Genomic DNA, 20,173 nt, shown 5'->3' on the forward strand with positions numbered 1-20,173 from the left:
AGTCAATACACACCCAAAAACTGTGCCTCTCAAAATTTTAGGCACAGATGAATTATTTCCATTGCAAGTGGCCAAGTAATACTAACAAAATTGTTATTATTAGACCTAGAATAGGAAAGTCATCAAAATGTTGACTCATATATCAAGGTATCTCGGTCCCCGACTGTGTTTTTGTCAAGGATTCCATATGTAAACTATACGAGTCAGCTTCGAGTTTGCAATTGCCTATATACAAACTATCAAAAGAATTAATACATCAAAATTTTCTTGTTATATGCAAAATTTTCTCCTCCACTTGGCAGCTGAGCTCTCTCTTCATTTCAACACCAGCATCATCAAAGGAAACTGTATTCTACTCTCTATCAAGGTCAATCTAGTTCACGAATAAAGCCAAAGAAACGATGACTTCAGTAAAACTCCAGCGGCCCCTGAATGGTGGCAGGTGGGTCAATTGCAATACGAGTAGCCTTCCCTTCTAAATGCAAATTATGTAACATGTTGGCCTCCTTAGCTGCAACACCCTCTGCAGTCCATAAGGTAACATGTGGCCACTCGTTTTTGGAGACGACTCTTTCACCTTCAACAGAGCCAGGGCATGCTTCAAACGCAGCAATTTTATCCGTGAAGAGCAGTGCAGTTATATCCACAGGGACCTGTTTGTGTAGGAAGATGCCGTAATTAGCCACTGCAGTAACACCGTGACTTCTCTTGTGTGCAAGAGTAACATGGGCCTCATTAATCTGGTTCTCCAAATTCTTGTCTTTGAGGAAAGCTGCGGCTTTACTATCTGTCCCAGCCAACTGCATGAAATTAATTAATAAATTAAAAACAATCATCACATATATTATCATGTTCAGAAACGTAATTCAAAAGTGTATTGCAGATCGGCTTCGTTCATCACTTCATGTTTACCCTAAATATAAGGCCCACCCATTCGTATACAGTATACATTGCAAGAAAGAACAAGCGTTCAACTTTGACATGGCAGTCAATTGAAAATATCCATGTGACAAGCATGGCTGAAACCAGACTCCAGTTGGTGATCAATATTCATCAAGCCGAAGGCAAAATGATGGTTTCCTCTTGGACTGGCCAAGTACTAAATAAGTAAATATTCACACTTTGATTTGCAATGAAACAGAAAAACATGCCTAGCCAGAAATCTGTTTAAACCTGCCAGCCAGGGCATAGACGTCTTCTCAAGTACTTTTCACATCGACTAGGATAAATAATTGGTTATGTGGGAGATTAGATGAATTAAAGTTCAGTTGTTTGTCAAAAACAACAAAACAACCAAAACCAAAAAAAAAAAAAACGGAACTTGAAAGTCAGATAAATGATATAAGCGATTTCGATTCTAGTTTGGATTGTACCAAAGATATAAGAGGGGTAAAATTTGCACTTATTCAGTAGAGTTAAATTGAGTTCCACAAACTATTGACAAGTAAATAGTTGGAAGAATAGATGAGAGACAATATGTACTTACATTATCAAGCAAACCTTTGATTTCGGTAATAGGCAGGCTAATGGCAGCAAAAACAATGGCCCCGATCTTCCTCTTCCCAGAATCTGGAGTTCTGTACTCTGGAGTCTCATACTCACCTTTTGCAATCTTACTTAGCTCTTCTGATACTTCCTTAACAGCAGACTCAAAAGGAACCTAGAGACATAAGATGGTATAGAAAGGTCATATAGGGATCTGGAAAAACTAATTCCAGTGACAGTCAATGTAAAAGATCCAGTCAACAGCTCGGAAGGTAAATGAGAAACACATATAGAATCTATAATATATATATATATATATGTATGTATGTATGTATATATACCTTGCTCAGGTGCGGATATCCGCACCTAAGCAAAAAGGTACGGATTTCCATATTTGACCCACTTTTTGATCATATTTTCACATCTTAACCGTTCAGTTTTTAGGTCCTAATGTATAGATCATCTCTACAAATTTTCAGCCAAAAAAGTGGGTAAAAACTGGAAATCCGTAGCTAAGAAAAATTGCAGACGTCCGCAGTGGAGAAGCTGTGTGTGTGTGTGTGTGTGTGTGTATATATATATATATAAAATGCACATATATCTAAGTATATACCAACCTGAACAGAATTAAGATACTCTGAATTGCCAAATAAAACATCTCGCAACTGTTTCTCCCATTTAGCCCACTCATTTGCATAGGTTCCCTTGGTAGACTCCAACCTGAGTACAGACTCACAACCAAGAACATAAGATTAACAATCATCAAAGCAGCAAAATATTGGTTTGAAATGACGAGCCAAATTACAGAGTTATTCTACTATTAGAAAAGGGTTGAAATAATGGTGTAAGAACACAGTTGAAAGCTTGTCTTGTGGAAAAGCCAAGTGGAAAAGGAAAATGAAAAGAAAAGAACCTCCGTTTTGAAAAAAATCTAGTCTAAGAAATTTTTTTATATTTTATTCTTCGTAATTGAAATGGGAAAGAGAGGTTTCATTAAACTATCTTTATGAAACATGAAATTTAATCCACTAGGAGACAAACAAAAAGCCAGCACAAGGTTGCCCACTACATCTTTTACTGATCATTCTACTTGAACATTAATATTTTATAAAAAGAACGGGGTCAAAGAAGCAAATACTGAAATTTGATACAGGTCTTCAATCAACAAATAACATTAAGATTGTGTGAAAATGAAGTCTCTAAAACATGCATAATGTTGCAGTACCAACCTTCCATGTTTCTTAGTGTGAAGCTTGTATAAATTTATTCCCTCCTCAAGAGTTGATTTCACAGGATCAGGTAATGGATTCCTGGGGATGCAAAGTAAATGACCATCACATCAATGTAATTGCATGGCAGGAACAACAGGACACATCATATATGCTTTTTGTATTTAATTGAAGCACTATCACAGCACAAACCAATCATGTTACATTTTCCCTTGTATACAGCACAGTTTTCAAACATGGACATATTATTACCATAATGGCAAATGTTAGCTTATTGTAATGTAACTCAAGTTCATTCTAGTTTTACACTAAAATTGAAAATACAAATAGATTTAAAATAATAAAATGAAATACCTATCAGATTTCAGCAGTGGTATCTTGACAAGCGAACCAAAACGCTCAACTAATTCACCATCAAACTCGCTACGACTCTGAGGAATTTAAACTACAATTGTTCAGAAAAGTGCAAAATTGGGTACATCAATATAGCATCAACAAGAAATTTTCAAATGATAAGCCATACTTTGCCCTCATAAAGGTGATAGAACATTAACAGCACATAGCCAGCATTTGGAGAATTCTTGTCGAGGTTTCCCTTCAGACATTCAGAACATGTGAGTATTAGGATGATGTTAATGACAAAGTGTCTGATGATATCTTTGACGAAGAAAAAGAGAAGAAATTATAAGAACCAAACGCATACCGGATGATTAGAACGTTGAAGCACACGATACATGAAAACCGCTAATGCATCAAGAGAAAACGGATTTGAATCAGTGCCTGCAGATTTAAAGACCACAGTGTAAGACCAACCAAAAGAGATCCAAACATCGTCACTAAGCTAATCATGGTGCACTCTATTCAGTATCGATTTAATGAATTAAGCAGTAAATCCAAAAATCGAACACAAAAATAACAGCATCAAGAACAACAGAACCTTCAGAATCAGGAACAACTGGAACTGCATTGGCCCCGGTTCTGTGGCACATGTCTTCAATCTGCAACAAACAAAAAGAGGAAAACATTAGTATAATTCTGATAAGCACAAAATAGATTTTCATTTGGAAAGGAACGCAAAATAATTTGATTTTAACCTTCCAAATCATATTTTACCAAAAGAAAAAAGTTCAGATCTAAAACTCATGAGGTTTTTCCATGAAACCAGAGAAATTGACTTCCCGCTGACTAGTCATCTTCTTAATAAACTGACATTGGTCAAAAGCATTTTTGGTCTCCATGTTGAGCCAAAGAGGAAGCTCCAAATGTGCTAGATGGAACATAGTTTCTGGATACTCCATTGAAAGATTGCAGTATCATCTTTTGAGAATCATCACAAAAGAAGAGGAAGCGAGTATATTACCTGTCTCCACACTTCTTCATTTGGTGCATTCTTGTCTGCAAGCATTATAGAATACGGTTTTTTCTTCCGCTCATCAGCGACCTTCTGCCAATATCTTCCTGTTCACAACAATGAAAAGATAGTCATTAACATACTAATTCATCAAGCATCCAAATAACAACTCTCTGGTTAAAGATGAGGATTATTAACTGAGAAACCCTTAAATTCTAGATATTTTAAGCTTGCCATCCTACACATTTAATGGGTCAATAACTTGTGTAAATTTAAAGCTTGCTATTGTAATGAAAATATCTCAATTCAGAAAGCATTCGCCAACTTCGAAAATGCTTTGTTCTGATTGTCCAAAATTAATAGTCTGCAAAAGTTTCTGGACGAGATGGAAAAACACCTTTAACAAGGTCACCCATAAGAGTGTGAACTGGCCTATCATCCCCAAATCCTCCAGGGGCTTTGAGTAGTTCCTTGCACAGTGCTGACTTAGCAGAACCAGGTAGTCCTGGAAATGTCAATCCAAGAAAGGGATATTAAGACATGCAGAGTATGTGTTGAGTTGCATAAACTACAGCCCAAAGTGGGAGTAAATAAATATAAGAACCCATATAACAAAACAACAGCATATATCCAAATAGTAGAGCACATGACAATCGAGAAATGCAAATGGAAATGGAAATGGAAACATAGTTCAAAGGGGCAGTAATGTAAAATTATGGAAGATTTTGAGTATCCAAGAAGCAAAAATTTGCTTCCAAGAATTCGATGACTTATAAGAATCTACAGCAAAGAGAAACATAAAGATTGCACAAAACTTCAATCCATACAACACTCCGTCAAAAAGGAAAAGTTGTTACCAGGAAAGAATACAATCAGACCCTCAGCCTTTGGAATGATGTCCCCGGTTGAGGCACTGGGGCTTGATGGTACAAACTCCTTCTCAAGATCACCCTCTTCATCTCTTCCTCCCTCAACTATGGCCAAGAAGTCTTCAGCCCTTACTAAGTTTCCAGCAGATCCTATAAGAGCCTGATTCTGTGGGCTCCGTTTAGCATATTGTTCAAGGAAAGGCTCAGCCTCACTGAGGTACACTGATGACGACAGCTGTTTGTTTCCACATTTCCGTCGTATGTACACAGCCCTGAAAATGAACAAACAAAATCCTACCACCTCAGAGAACAAAATCACATAAGTCTTTAGGTGGAGAGAACACTGAAACAAAGTAAGGCTATATAAAATCACCATTCATCAAGCATTTTGCTGAGCTCCCTCTGCTTTCCTGCTGAAGTGCCCCATATTTTCATTTGCCTACAATGATAGAAGAAAAGGAAAATTAGTCACATGCAAGACCCAGTCAGAGTAACATAGGAAGTTTACAGTTCCTCAGAATTACTAGGTACAGCTTATGGATTCTTTTTAACTGTAATAAGTAACAACCAGAATACCCATTAAGTTATCAAACGGTACCGGGCTGGTAAATGTGACATTTTTAAATACTTCAGAGAATCATCAGGTTCATAAATCATGACAGTGGCTAAAATTATTCTTGTCATTCATTTAGCATTGAAATTTGGCTAGTAATACTTAATAGCAAAAAAAAAAAATAATAATAAGACTATCGAGAAGGAAAGTGAAGTGGAATTTGAATGGAATAGATGAAGATTTATCCATAATTCTAGTGAGTAGTGACAACATGGTCGGTCACTGTATGCATTAAATTCCTCATAATATTAAACCACAAAGATAAAATGGGATCCGAATCTGTCAACCTGAAGGTGTTTGGAATCAATAAGTCTTAATATTTAAGTTCCAGAGATTAATAAGGATTCCTAATATTTTATAAGCAAAATTAACAATCAGGTCAATAAAAAAAATGCCCATCTAAGCAACACAATTTTTTTTGTTTACTTTCCCATTAAAGTGTTTTCTTGAATGAAAAAATAAATAAATAAATAAAAAACCTTAATGTCATAATTATATGTACCCTAAACCTGCAGTACAACTAAAACTCCAGAGCCCCATTTCACATCATGTGAGACAAGCTCAGAACCTCACCTCAAGTAATAGGCTTTATAAGCAGCCGGACCTTCTTTAAAAAGAATTGACAAACCATTGCGGATCAAAAAGGTACGCAACTACAACAAAAGATAAGCACCATCAAAACCATTGACAAACCATTGCGGATCAAGTAATAGGCTTTGTAAGTGCCTATTGTATACATTACATTGTATAGAAAAAAAAATAGCAAAACTATAAGTTGAAAATGAAATAGTTAGTATTGTTGATTTTACACTGTTACGAAAAGCTTAATTTTTCAAATTATTTCATAACTAACACAATCAATCCTTCATAATCATAATACCCTTTTCTAGCCAAGAAGACCTCCAAACATTCAAAGACTACTTTCTTACAACTAATTTAGCATTTCTTATGGTGAGTCTGCTAGTGCTAACTATAACCAATGTTTCGAAACTCAAAAGCGGTGAGTTGAAGCCCCCTGTTCTTCAGAAGTTTATAAAACCAACAGAAAGTAAAGAACATCGACTACAGCAGGTACTTGAATTCAACATTTTGTCTCACTTCCAACTACTGCAAAGTCTTACTTTTATACTTTACAGCTATTACATTATTGAGCCTTACTCATTTTTAAGCGGCCCATTTCTTCATAAGCCAACATTTAAGATATTTTTACATAGCTAGCCTCACAGTTTCTTCCATTCAATATAGTCCTTTCACATACAGCACACGATATTTGCGCTTCCTTATTTTACCAACAATGAAGTATTTCCAAAAAAAAAAAAAGTGCAAATTCTATCAAAAGGATTGACAACAACAACAATCATCAATACGAAGTCAAACATTCATTATTGTCAGTACTCAACTGAAAGTACAATCCTCTAGACTTTGACCTTGCTAACCCAAAAGATATAAATATAAACCTGCTACTATTATTATACGCACCACTTGGCAGCCAATTTCAAACATGAAAAAGGTACATTTATCTGGCATATATATTTGACAAGTAAAGAGATCAATCACCATTTCAGTACTGTACCCTTCAGAGATTTTTAAAAAGAAAAATGTTGAATTGTTCTATGATATGAATTGTACCTTATAGGTAAGAAATTTCAATTTGATCATTAAGTTTGCGTCTTCATCAGCCAATCCATGTTTTCCGGACATACCAGTGCCACCATCATCGTCCACAACAGTACTTTTGTTTTTTGCAATCTCAGCAGCTCTCTCATTGCTTGCCTTGAACAAATTAATGTCAACGAAAAAACCTACAGAAGTATGAAGAGTATCATTACCAAATAAACACCTCAAGTTAAAATATATGACAGGTACTTATCCCACACACATGGAGAGTTTGATTCTCATCTACCCCCCAGGCCTTGGCCCTCATTTATACCATTATAAAGGTAGAAAAAATATTTTCTTAGTATCTCTGAATATATGCTTAAATAACTGAAACATCATTAGAGAATCATTGTTCATATACCAACATACATATTTCTCATGACCATTATTTAATAATGCAAAAACTGTTCAGAAACTTAAAGGTTTAAAAGATGTTTTCTTAGAATCTCTGAATATATATTTTTGAAACATGGAAACATCATTGAAGAGGCCAACCAAAATGAGAATCACTGTCCATAAAACAACAGGTTTTTAATGGTCATTCGTGAAATAATCCAAAAAATACTACCTGTCTATAATAGAGATCACATTTGATGGGATACAAGTCCTAAACATAAATTTTATTTGAGATTATTATGTTCAGCAAGATCTTTTACCTCGATATAAAGGCCAAAGTCCTGGCTTCGACCTGAAATGCACCCAATAATATAGAAACAATTACAAAAACATCTATTTGAAAAAAAAAATTATGAAAAAAGATAGGCTACTGACTAAAGAAATTTGAACAATACCTCATCTCTTTCTGATAACGCCGAAATGCAGAGTCACTATGGACATGAATAACCATTTTGTAGAAAAGGTTGTCATTGGACATGGAATCCTGTTTGTGGTAGTTATGGTAGCATTTAAAGGCAGCAGGAAAACGCTTTTCTCTCATCAAACGAATCACTTCCTGATTCAGTAATAAATATTATTGCCAAGGGGAAGAGCCCAACCCAAAATTAAGAAAACTTGAACAGTGGATGGCTTGAATAGACATTCTCAAAAACATCAAAGTGATACAAAATTGAACTTTCCATAAGCCATTCATAATTTTGATGAGAGAAAAAAAGAAAAAGAAAAGAAGTTGCTCTTAAAAGGACCGATACAGAGAGAATAAGATTCTTTTACAAAAACATCTTAAGACTTCCAGAAGTATAATTTGATGTACGACAATGTATCAAAATTAGCTTGAAATGGAACAGAGTCTGACCTGCAATTTGGTGGTAGAAAAATCAGCAGGGTGAGATTGTAAAAATTTTGAAACCACTGCTTTATCTGCATTTCTAGATTGGGCATCACCAGCTCCCCCAAGCCAGTCTGAATGGTCAGGGCAAAAAGAGGAGCCAACACCCTTGAGAAGAGCTTTTATTTGCTGCAAAAGGATAATCAAAAAGTAAATTACTCATGAAAATATTTGATCGGCTTTTTTACTTTTACTAGCCTCATACATGTGCAATGCACGTGTGATTGCCGAAGGCTCTTTATATTTATATTTTTTCCCTTTTTTTCATTTTACTATAGTAACTATTTTAGAGAACTTTATTATAAAGTTTATATTTCTATTTGGCAATTCATATTTTGGTGAAGCCTGAGTGCTTCATTTATAGTATAGTATAGTAATTCTCATATTCGAAGAATTAATCATTACCTGTGTTTCATCCGACCTATTTGCAGCACAAATCTCCCTTAGGCTAGGTCCCAAATCATGACCAGCTGAAATATACAGCAAACTCTGGTGTTTAAAAATTGTACACACTGTTGGGCTATTCACCAGCTAAAATTTCATATTAAATAGTTTGACTGGTGCTTATAATATCACTAACATTCCAAATTTGGAACACAGTTTTTAAAGAGGATAGCCTCTATTTATGAAAAGAAATGACTACAGTGTTGGACTTCATCCAGCAAGGGGTTAAGCACTCGAACAGTCCACATTTAGCTCACCTTCAAAGATCACCCTTACCGAAAGTCAGCCAAATCAGTAATTGTTTTATACTAATTATAAATGGTCAGTACATATTTACCGTCTTACCGATTTGGCTGATTTGATGACCTGGCCATGAACAGTTAGATAATGGGACCACATTTTAAGGTGGACTCAATTAAAAACTTCTCCAGTTTAATTTGACCTATAATCAAAACATCATAAATGACAGAATGAACCATCATACCTCCTTCCATTGGGGGAGGAGGGAAATTTTTTAAGACTTCCACCATATGCTTTGAGCTCTCATGGCTTACAATACGAGCAACAATACCCTCTAAGATTTCACCCTGCTCCTTGATATGATCTTTTGAACCTGCATATTAAAGGATAATTTAGTTCTGCATCTAACAAGTTTTCAACTGTTGCTAACACAGAAATAGAAACACCAAATGAATGAGAATCTGTGATGCATGCGGAGCCAATTATAAAGCAGAAGATGACAAAGATAGTTAAATAATACATTTGAAAGGTTACCTGGTATAGATATATCTGCAACTTCATCAAGAGCTCTGCACACAGTTGTTGCAGTTCCTTCTTCACACAAGGCATCAAAGGCAGCAAAAAACGATGTCACTGCTTTCCTTTAGTTACAAAAAAGGAATAGATTAACACAACAAATTATAATACTATGACTTAACTGCAAAATGTCTTCAGAGGGGTTATCTGAATGACAAATATGAGAATCAAAAAGGCAGCAAAAAACGATGTCACTGCTTTCCTTTAGTTACAAAAAAGGAATGGATTAACACAACAAATTATAATACTATGACTTAACTGCAAAATGTTTTCAGAGGGGTTATCTGAATGACAAATATGAGAATCAAACCATACACTATGATTCATAATAGTACCTCTGCTTTTATACCCTTCTCCAGCTAAATTAACTTTAATCAAAAACTCAAAACTGTAACCAGGCTCTAAGCTATATTGAAGTTGTTTAAATATATAATGTGTGCGCAAGCGTGCGTGCGCACACACTATGATTCATAATAGTACCTCTGCTTTTATACCCTTCTCCAGTTAAATTAAATTTAATAAAAAACTCAGAACTGTAACCAGGCTCTAAGCTATATTGAAGTTGTTTAAATATATAATGTGCGCGCGCATGTGTGTCTCAAACTCATGTTTGTCTTTTTCTTTTCATTTTGGGTATATAATGAAGTGTTTGACTTTTGTAGTCGTTAAAGTTCACAAGTCATTGGTTCTTAGCTAATGAAAACTACCTATCAAGAAGACACAAACCTAAATCTTAAAATATTTTTCAGTCAGCTTTGCCACTTCACCTAACTTCCAATGTAAGATGAACCATTAGATTTGCAAACTTTCATCCAACCATTTAGTGTAAATCTACAACAGTATCCAAAAATTGTAACAGCACATGCATTTCCACCTAATATAACACCCAAATATTTGAAATTCCAGCCTCCACCCCAACCTATAGCCACATCTCAGCAATATATCAAATGGATAACAGCATGAATGGTGGCACAAAACACTTCTCATCCACACAGGAAATTTTTATTTGTGTCCAGACATCAAAAACCCCAGAAAAAATGTCATGATAACCAAATCCAAAGAGAGATCAGAAATAATTAGTATACCAGCTTATACCACAATGCATCACTGGAATGAGAACAACAATAGATATTGCTTTGACCTTTGATTTCCTACTTATAACCAGAACAAAATACACATATGCTAAAAGGTTTTAGACATACCCTATACAGATGTTTTTATGGAAGTAATATAAGTACGAAACTATTATGATTTAAAATGCTAACCATGATTTATACACAACAACCGTAAAACCACTGATGTACCATAAGCAGAGGATAGCTTGTTATCACCTTGTTGAGAACAGCCATACATGATTTGTCGGAAGGCGCCATTTCCGACAGAAAGCAATAACCTCAGGGGTTGAGTAGAACTTTGGCTTCCCATTGCCCAGCTCTGTGACTGCTGTCACCACAACTGTTTGATACAAAAACCACATAAGGTTGAAAGTTTTTTATTTTTTTCATCCTCTTTTTTATATACAGCAAGAACTAAACATGGAGCATAAGGAATGGGATAGTTACTTCTGACAGTAATAATGAACAAATGTGCAACAAGAAATATGCTTTGTTTGTTGCAAACCCAAAAAAAAAAAAAAGAGGGACAATTGAGCTGCACCAGGAAAAGCATGAACTCACAAGGAATTTAAAAAAATAATAAAAATAAAAAAACTGTATATATATAAACAGCAAGGATCAGCAACAAAGTGTTAATTTTAAGTAAATACTAAAGAGAACTGTCGGAAAGAAACAAAGCGAAAAAAAAAAAAAAAAAAGACAGTACATTGACTATGACAATGAGAATAACAATAATGAAGATGATGATAACACAATTCAACTTGTACTGAGTAGAACTCAAACAAGATTATAAGATGCACTCATTTTAGCCTCAAAATTTAGGTACATCTGTACACCAAGAAAAATAATAACCTTATGCAATAGACCTTTTGTAGCTATTGTGGGGAAAAGAACTTCTAGAAGGTCACTCAACCTTATGCCTCCAGATCATCTCATTACATGACAGTCATACTATTTCTACTTTCAAATATACTTTCCTTATATGCACTTATACAGCAAAATGAGGAAAGGTTGCAGCTGTGGGGGGTATAGGGTAAAAAACCGCAAAGATCTTGTTAACACAGTAACTTAACCCAGCCCCCATGACTATCCTAGCTTCACTAAGTGTCAATGAAATGAGTTGCATTATCTCTGACATTTGAGAGATATCATGCCAAAAGTGTACTTACTTTTAAGTTTCAACTACCAGATTAATCAGACTTAATAAACAAAGATTTTTTCAAAGTACAAAGATAAAAAGGTGGGTATGCAACTTTTGAATCAAGTATGAAAAGTCAGGATTCTGGACAAGGAGAACTTCAGAACTATATAAAAAGTTGTGAACCTATATATCAATTATGGCATTTGACCTATTGATTTCATGAATAAGAATTCAGAATCGATGTACAATACTTTTGTCTCAGAAAATCTGAAAGTTTGTGATTTCAGTTTTAAGTTCATGAAAAGGAGATGGTTCCCAAACATCTATGGTGCATCACAAAAATCAATGGGGCTAAAAGGCTTGCACAAACAAATACAACAGACAGAACGGAAACTTAGCATACAAGGCTAATAGAGATTCCAGTAACTGAATCAACTAACAGATGGCACACTTTAGATTCCATAGACAAGTGGAATCACCATTATAATGGTCCCTTATTCCAGCATGTTCAAACAACTACACAGAGGATTCCTCCAGAGAGACAGGAGCTCAAAATTTGATACTAATCTAGTCAAGCAATAAATGTAAATAATGCAGTTGGGGGGGGGGGGGGGGGGGGGGTGGTTGAGCAGAGAGAACGTAGAAAGTCTTTTAAATCACAAGAAAGAAAAAGGAGAGAAGAAAAACACTCAGTACCAAAATCTTCATTTGGACGCTGTCCATGGTCTCCTAGGACTGCAGTTACGAGCTCCATTGATATGCACATAAGGTTCCTCTGCAGGAGTAACCAACAAGAAGCCAGATTTAGGAAGGCAGGGTAGCAGGAAGAATATATTGAGCATGATTATTGGTCACTAAGTTATTTTTTATTTATAAATATGATATGAGTAATACTGCTTTCTGGTGGAGAAAAGAAAACTTTGACAGATATTAAGTGTAATGTTCATTTTTCTTTACTATCAGGTCATGTGAATAACACCTCTAGGAAATCATTGAACTCTGCTTGCTTTTTTGCTGCTTCAGATCCCCATGCTTCACGTAACATCCGTCCAAGAACAAATACACCAACAGCTGTATATCTGTAAAAGTACAATACTCAGCCAGCTATTGTTAACCTACATAAACTAGTGATTATTGAAGAAATATAGAGACATAATGGTAACAAAAACATAATTTCCATTTCAGCAAAGTTTATTTTGATCAGGTTTTCCCCAAATGGTTCCACAACTTGCTCTTTGCTGGATAAATAAATTTAAGTAAGCCTCCCAATTTTTCACAAGAAAGATAATCAACCAAGAAATGATTAAGAGATTCTGTTTCATAACAATAGCAGTGAACATATACAATTCCACTACTGTTTTACTGGTGCACTTAACATATCATGCCCCCTTCTTCAATACGAGTGATTAGAAACAGCAGTTGTTTCACAATAAGGAACATGGGCTAACCCAAATGTACACACATTTGCATGGCCATTCATCTTTTATTCATTAACCAAATTGAACAGCACAAAAATAAAGAGAGAAAAAAATGAAGTGTTGACAGTGTGGGGAAGAAACAGTTGTCACCTACATATTACCAAAGCTGTTTTTGGCATAAGCACCGCCCTCATTACCAGCGTACATAAAAAGTGACCCCGAGTGTTTAAGTGAAACCTGCAAAAAGGATCATAATCAATAAATCTCCGTGAAGATTCTTTTGGTCATTACAGATCAAAATTAGGTTATAAATAACTCCAAATCTTTTATGGGAACCAAGAGTTTATAATATTCAATACAACAATTGAGGAACCAACTGTAGGATCTGCAACTCTTAGGAAAGAGTAATTAGTTAAAAGTCAACAGTGGTATCTCAATGCACAAAGTAATGTAATTTTTACAAAATAATAAATAGCTCATGAAAATCCCTTACCTCCAAGGTAGCCAAGCCTTGAGATACCATCTCAATCATCCTTGTCCTAATCTGAATAGATGAAGAAAAAAAGAGTGACTAATATTAGCAAGACAAGCAATCAAAGAAGAATTAGATAGAATCATTGCAAGGCACAAAGCAATAAAGTCACAATATTCTATAAAATAAAATAAAACAAAAAAGCACATTCCCATATGTATTTCTTAACTAGATGACATAATCCAACAATGCAAGCAAGCATTTTAGTTAAAATGATTTGTTCAGCACATTTCTAGGTAAGGATATTCCCATTTAATAAATGCCAAGGCAACCAAGAACGACAGGTGAAAATCATAAAGAGAAAAAGAAGAAAAGCCGCACCTCCTGATCTGACTTCTCATTTTCAAATTTAGGATAGAAAGTAGCTCGTATTTGCACCTGAGCATATGTTGAGTTGTCCACAGTAAAATTTTCCAATAGATTACCCTTGAACAACTTACTTGCACCAGAACTACTTTTCTGAGGAGTTGCTAGTCCAACTCCATTTTGCTCTAATCCAACCGAACTTTTATCAACAGGTACTTCAGCTTCTACTGCCGTAGACCCACTGACAGTTCCATAAGATTTAGGCTTCCATATTCCTTTTTGACCTTGTACTGGAACAGGATTTACTTGTACCTTCCCAAACTGTATGGGCTGAACTGATGCTTGAGTTTGCCCACTGCTTCCACTAGCACTCCATTCACCAAGTCTGTTATCGACGGAGCTGTCAGTCTTTGTTTTCTCTCTCCACGTTTGCCCACCCTTTCGCTGCAAAGTAAACCAAAAATATCTCAATCATCCTCTTAAGCCTCTAAAGTTCAAATTTCAATCGAAATAAACACATTCATAATCTTCACCACAGTGCAGTTGAGGCTCTTACATACAATTTCTAAATCATAAACAACTCTAGCAACAGTAAGATGTATATACAGACACATTTACATAGGCAAGACTACCTACAAATCATACAGGCAACCAACTAAGGTTCGAAATTGGCATCATAATGGTAAATTTTTCTACAACGATGGTAAATAATCATATACCGCATGAAATTACAAAGGTAAATTCAACTAGTTCATCCACAACAAAAACTAAGCATTGTAAAATGGATTTGCATAACAATAGAATCCACATATCGCAAAAAAAAATGATCTCCGACTAAAAATTTGGCTACAAAATTCACTCGACGACGATCAAAAACCAAAAAACCATCACCAATCAATTTCAATCAAATTGCTGCGTTATCGAAGCAACCTAAAACGAGAACGAGCTCCAAAAACACAGAAAACAATGGCGGAATTCCATCCATGTAAACAAAAACACGTAAAAGAAGGCGAAAATCAGTACCTGGCTGTACGGCATGGTTGAATGCGAGAGAGAAATGGAGGAGGAGGAGGAGAAAGAGCGAGGTGGAGTTATGTAGGAAGGAGATGACCTACGGAAGAGGAAGGTTCCGGAAACGAAGGCTGAAGAAGAAGATGGAGGAAGAGTGAGGGAGAGAGCGGATAGAATCCTGTGCGGAGGCGGCATTCAATTGCTAATGTAGGCCTGCAGTGCCACTTAGGGAGCTCCTATACGTCTCTCTCCTATATACACGATTATGTGCGTGGGCGCCAAGTAGTCGAAGCTAGCACGGCGACCGGGTTCGGTGGGAAGGTGAGGCGCTCTCTGTGTTTCGCGATACACAGTAGTTATATCATCCGAGTCGCGTGACCAAAGCCAAGTGCTTTTACTAATTTTTACTGGTTTACGAATTTACAGTCCTTTGGTAAGAGAAAGAGAAAAAAATTAAAAATTAAAAAAGGTAATTTACAGTCCGAAAATTAATTTTCTAGCAATTTGCACTTTGCAGACCAACAAATTGAAGGTTTAATTCCGTGAACGATTAGAATCTTATATGGACTCTTCCATTCGAGACACACACAACTCCATCCAAAACTTTATCATGGGTTTCCTTTCATTTTCTTAGCTCCGGATTAGTTAAAATGTTTCTTCAATTCCATAGTTGTCAGCTTTGCTAGTTCAAATCATTTTTCTTCATTTTCCTTATAACCTAATACGATTTTAGTTGTTTCAATTGCTGCATTTTAGAAATATTTTCTCTTGAAGCCATTTACCTTTGGGGCCGTGACCACTTACCTAATTTTAGCCTAAAAATTGCCCACTTATTCCACTAAGAGTTTTTTACTCTATTTACCCAATCCAATAGTCTTTGACAGTATTGCCCTCTCTCTCTCTCTCTCTCTCTCTCTCTCCTCTGCTTCCCAAGCCTGTCGCCGGAGCCCTGCATACTCGCCACCGGCGCTGGTCCTCCTCACAGTCCCAATCAGCGATGACTCTCATCCTCTGCCGTAGTCCACGACTCGGCTTCCCTCGTGGTTCGATTAGGTTGTTATCGATGATCACGGAGCCGAAATCGCCGTTGTTGCCGTCCTCGTCTTCGAAGTAGTTGAGGGAGGCACCGCCGCCGAAGTCCTTAGGAGGAGTTTGAGGAGCGGAGGGAGGGAGGATCTAGATCTGGATTCTTTCGCTTCTTTCGGTTGGTCAAAATCAGCAGAGAAACGATGCCGTAGAGCAAGCAGTGCCTGGATAACTCCGACGAGATGGCGCCGCTGGCGGTGAGCAAAGCGCCTCGAAATCAAGCAGCCACACATCCGATGCTCCATGCTGATCGAGTATCTGAAGCTCCACGACGTCGTCTGTATTGGACGACATAGTTCTTTTTTTTTTTTTTTTTTTGGTAAATTTGGCATAAGGCTTATAAGGAAAGAAGAAAGAATAATGAAAAAAAAAAGAGTTTTATTGAGTAGTTATACATGTCTATTGCGGAGCAATAATATGATTATTGGGAGACAATAATATTAGTATTTGGGGGTAATAATATGCATATAAATTGATCAATTGTGCCTGTAGTGTATTCATTTTGGTTTTGGGAATTTATGCAAATAACTGGAGGGCAATAATATTAGTATTGGGGGGCAATATGATTACTGGAGGGCAATAATATGGTTACTGGGTATTATTAGGGAGCAATGAATTCAGATGCCGGAATCCGGTCACCAGTCCGGTAGCCGGATTCCTGTCATCGATTGTCGGATTCCGGTCATCGGCCGCCGGAGTCCACCACCTGACTCAAGCAAGGTCTCCAATGACTTCTTTCTCAAAGTGACAAAGAAGGAGATGGCAAAATTGTCCAAAAATAAATAAAGATGAATTAAAAAAAATACTTAATTGGGTATTATGGAAATAATCTCTTAGAGTGTTTGGGTAAGTGGGCAATTTTTAAGCTAAAATTGAGTAAATGATCATTTCCCCTTTACCTTGGGGCTTAGCCATTCATCATTCAGCCATTCTTATTTACTTTCTTGAACTTTATTAATCGCTATTTACTTTTTCACTCTTTACATTAGCGCTCATTTACTTTCCTCCAATTTACTTTATTGTTCTTTACATTCTCGCGCTTAGTCTACAATTTACTTTCTTGCCTTTTATTGGTATTCTACATTTTTGCAGTAGGAGTAGTTGTAACGTAAGTATACTTAGTCACCAATCATCACTCGACTCATCCCATTAACAACCAAAAAGTCCTTGATTATAAGGCATCGAACCCTCAGCTGAGATTTGTTTCTTCCTCGGGTGTCAACCATTTGACAAGTCAGATACATGCGCACTACATCTATAATCACACATTTGGCCTCTCGACAGTGTGCTAGCACGCCCTGCGAGTCACTCATCAAGAAGGATACTTGTGTTTGCCTCATAATCGTCTCGGCCGACGAACTTGCAGTCCAATTAGCCTTCTGAAATATGCGAGCGTGCCAACTCGCGACCAAAAGGCCAACCGAGGTTTTGATATGACTTATGTCTGATCTGACTTCTTTCAAGTGATTGTGGGATAAGAAAGGAACCTTCTCATTTGCTGGGTTCTTTTGCAAGGACTCTGGCTAAGAGTAAATCATGACCAAGATCCTCGATCACTGCCACGTCTTAGGTTAATTTAAAGATCTGAGTGACAAGTGAGATGTCTATTGGATGAAGATACTTGTAAATCACGGTGAAAATGAAGGCGAAGTTGACACAGTTGTCAAAGCGTTGGGAGGTGATATGTGTGTGAACGGCGAATTGCATCAACCAAATCCGAACTAGCTGAAAGAGATCGATAGATAGAGGATTCTATCTTACAAACTACTTTTGAGTATAAAAATAAATTGCATGTAAAGTAAATGAACTAGGAAAACAAAGTGCTTAAAAGTAAATGAGCAAAGAAAGTAAAAGGCTGAAATTGAATATAAATTGTGAAAGGTAAAGCACCCATGATATTGAAAGATAAAATTTGAGTAAAGATTTGTATATTAATTTGTGTGTTTGTGTAGGACCGTTTACAATGAGGTTGAAGCTATTATATATACAGGTTGAAACCTAGGCTAACTTGGTCTCTGAGTTGTAGAATCTGAGTAGGATTCGTCTTCCTTTTTCTGATAGATACGTCTATTGGTACTTTGATTTAGTTGCTATCTTGAATATTTGCAGTTGGAAATTCTTAATTAGCTCAAGCTATTTCCTTGTGAGAATTCATTCCTTAAATCAACACTTCAGCCGACATCATTTTTTAGCATACTTGGGTTTGGTCAATTACTTTTAATCTCCTTCCAGATTATTTGCATAATCACCAATTTGAACTTGGATATCCCCACCACATGGCTGTGTGATCCACTTTCCTCATTCTTTCAGTTGTACCACTCAAAATCTCTAATCTTGGTAGTCTGAACAAATGCTGCCTTCATTTTTGTCGTGTGACTCAATGCCTCTTTGGTCTTTTCACTCAAATTAGTTATATTTGATGGAATGTGAAAATTGCTAAATTTAGGTCCAAACTGTTTGTTACCAGACAGCCTAGATGATTTTCATACGCAACATGACCGAATTCTAAACTACCTAAGACAATCACTAGACTTGCACCTCAAGCCTTGAACCACATGCATAAGATCTGAATCCTTAATCCTATCAAAATTTTCAATCCTAGACATGTCTTAACCCAAACTTCGTATTGATATTTAGTGGTATCACCTTTTAAGAATTACTACAAAAAAGTTTAAAAGTAAACAAATATTGAAGATCCCTTAGTTTCTTTTTTTAGATATTGAGTATAAATTTTCATTATAATCTCTGTGTCCTTCAACCTAAGCCTTGGGATCGACTTGAGGATATGAGTCTTAGGGGTCGAATTCTTGGCCTTAAGGTTGAGGCTCTTGATTCCTTTCTACTGAGTTTTTTTAATGGTGAGGTCATGACATGCTCTGATCTTGCCCTCCGGAACAGCGAGTCAACCACATATTGATGACCATCCAAGACCTAAGAAGTTGAACTCTAAGGCTGAAGACTTGGAGTGTCAAGGTTGAACATCTCTCTAGTCATGGTTGTTGATATAGAAAGGGTTCATTCTCTTTCAAGTGAAGGTTTAACTCTTTAAAACGTTAGAGTCCTATATGGACTTTTTGACATTTATACTCATCCTAACTACATGGTATGGGTTGAAAAATCGAGAGTACACGTCGAACCAAATTATAACATCAACAATTGTATTAGCGCTTATAGCTTTGATCAGGTATTTGTTTTTTGGGTTTTTTGTCCATTTACCCCATTTTTAGAGATTTTTTTCCCACTTACCCCATTAAGTATTTTTAATTCCCTTTTATCCAAAACACTCTAAGGAGGTATTCTCTAATGCCCCATTAAGAATTTTTTTTTTATAAATTTTTTAATACTATTTTACCCTTACCCCTTTTTTATTTAGAGAGAGAGAGAGAGAGAGAGAGAGAGAGAATGGAAGAAAGAGAAACCATAGGAGACTTTGCCGGAGCCCGGTCACTGACCGCCGGAGTCCAGTCACCGGCAGCCGCCCACCGGAATTTGCTGAAAATCTCACCGGAAAGGTTTTTTTGTCCTCAATAGACATCTATTACCTCCTAATAGAGGGGCAATAGACCTCTATTGCCCCCAATAGATGTCTATTGCCCCAATAGTCTATTGTCCTCTAATAGATGTTTATTGCCCCCTAATAGCCATGTATTGCCCCCAATAGATGACTATCAGCCATGTATTGGCCCCCAATAGACGTCTATTGCCCCCCAATAGGACTTTTAGTCGCCAAAATGGGAACTAATTTCCCTAAATTTAGACAAATAAAGCTTTGAATACAGAAAAAAAAAATTACATCAATTCAAAACGTCTATT

General features: G+C 36.3%; 1 protein-coding gene across 3 annotated transcripts; it reads right to left on the reverse strand.

The window, feature by feature from the left end:
- Positions 1-76: 76 nt before the first annotated feature.
- On the reverse strand, positions 77-15,609 carry LOC112165619 (tRNA ligase 1). Of its 3 annotated transcripts, none has more exons than XM_040506486.1 (27): positions 15,287-15,609; positions 14,279-14,707; positions 13,919-13,996; positions 13,580-13,662; positions 12,987-13,086; positions 12,704-12,782; positions 11,083-11,206; positions 9,710-9,816; positions 9,420-9,548; positions 8,897-8,961; positions 8,459-8,620; positions 7,998-8,158; positions 7,863-7,894; positions 7,177-7,349; positions 6,121-6,200; positions 5,308-5,373; positions 4,923-5,206; positions 4,463-4,570; positions 4,075-4,172; positions 3,652-3,712; positions 3,418-3,494; positions 3,238-3,309; positions 3,069-3,145; positions 2,715-2,795; positions 2,103-2,205; positions 1,487-1,660; positions 77-800 (listed from the first exon to the last, which is right to left on the reverse strand). In XM_040506486.1, exons 1-27 carry the CDS (start codon positions 15,467-15,469, stop codon positions 408-410), a joined length of 3,579 nt encoding a protein of 1,192 aa, XP_040362420.1. In that variant the 5' UTR covers positions 15,470-15,609; the 3' UTR covers positions 77-407. The 3 variants fall into 3 exon arrangements, with proteins under 3 accessions (XP_040362420.1, XP_024157970.1, XP_024157969.1); XM_024302201.2 differs by having other exon boundaries at positions 408-800; positions 13,919-13,969; XM_024302202.2 differs by lacking the exon at positions 15,287-15,609 and having other exon boundaries at positions 13,576-13,662; positions 13,919-13,969; positions 14,279-14,369.
- Positions 15,610-20,173: the final 4,564 nt, after the last annotated feature.

The sequence above is a fragment of the Rosa chinensis genome, chromosome 5 (assembly GCF_002994745.2).
Source record: "Rosa chinensis cultivar Old Blush chromosome 5, RchiOBHm-V2, whole genome shotgun sequence".
NCBI classification, from domain to species: Eukaryota; Viridiplantae; Streptophyta; class Magnoliopsida; order Rosales; family Rosaceae; genus Rosa; species Rosa chinensis.

Excerpts from the sequence above, each read along its gene's own strand:
- LOC112165619 (XM_040506486.1), bottom strand. The coding sequence starts at position 15,469 with ATGCCGCCTCCGCACAGGATTCTATCCGCTCTCTCCCTCACTCTTCCT. Across the intron at positions 9,549-9,709 it reads TGCAGATATATCTATACCAG|GTTCAAAAGATCATATCAAG; the intron begins GTAACCTTTCAA and ends TTTAATATGCAG. Across the intron at positions 3,495-3,651 it reads AGTTGTTCCTGATTCTGAAG|GCACTGATTCAAATCCGTTT; the intron begins GTTCTGTTGTTC and ends TTAAATCTGCAG.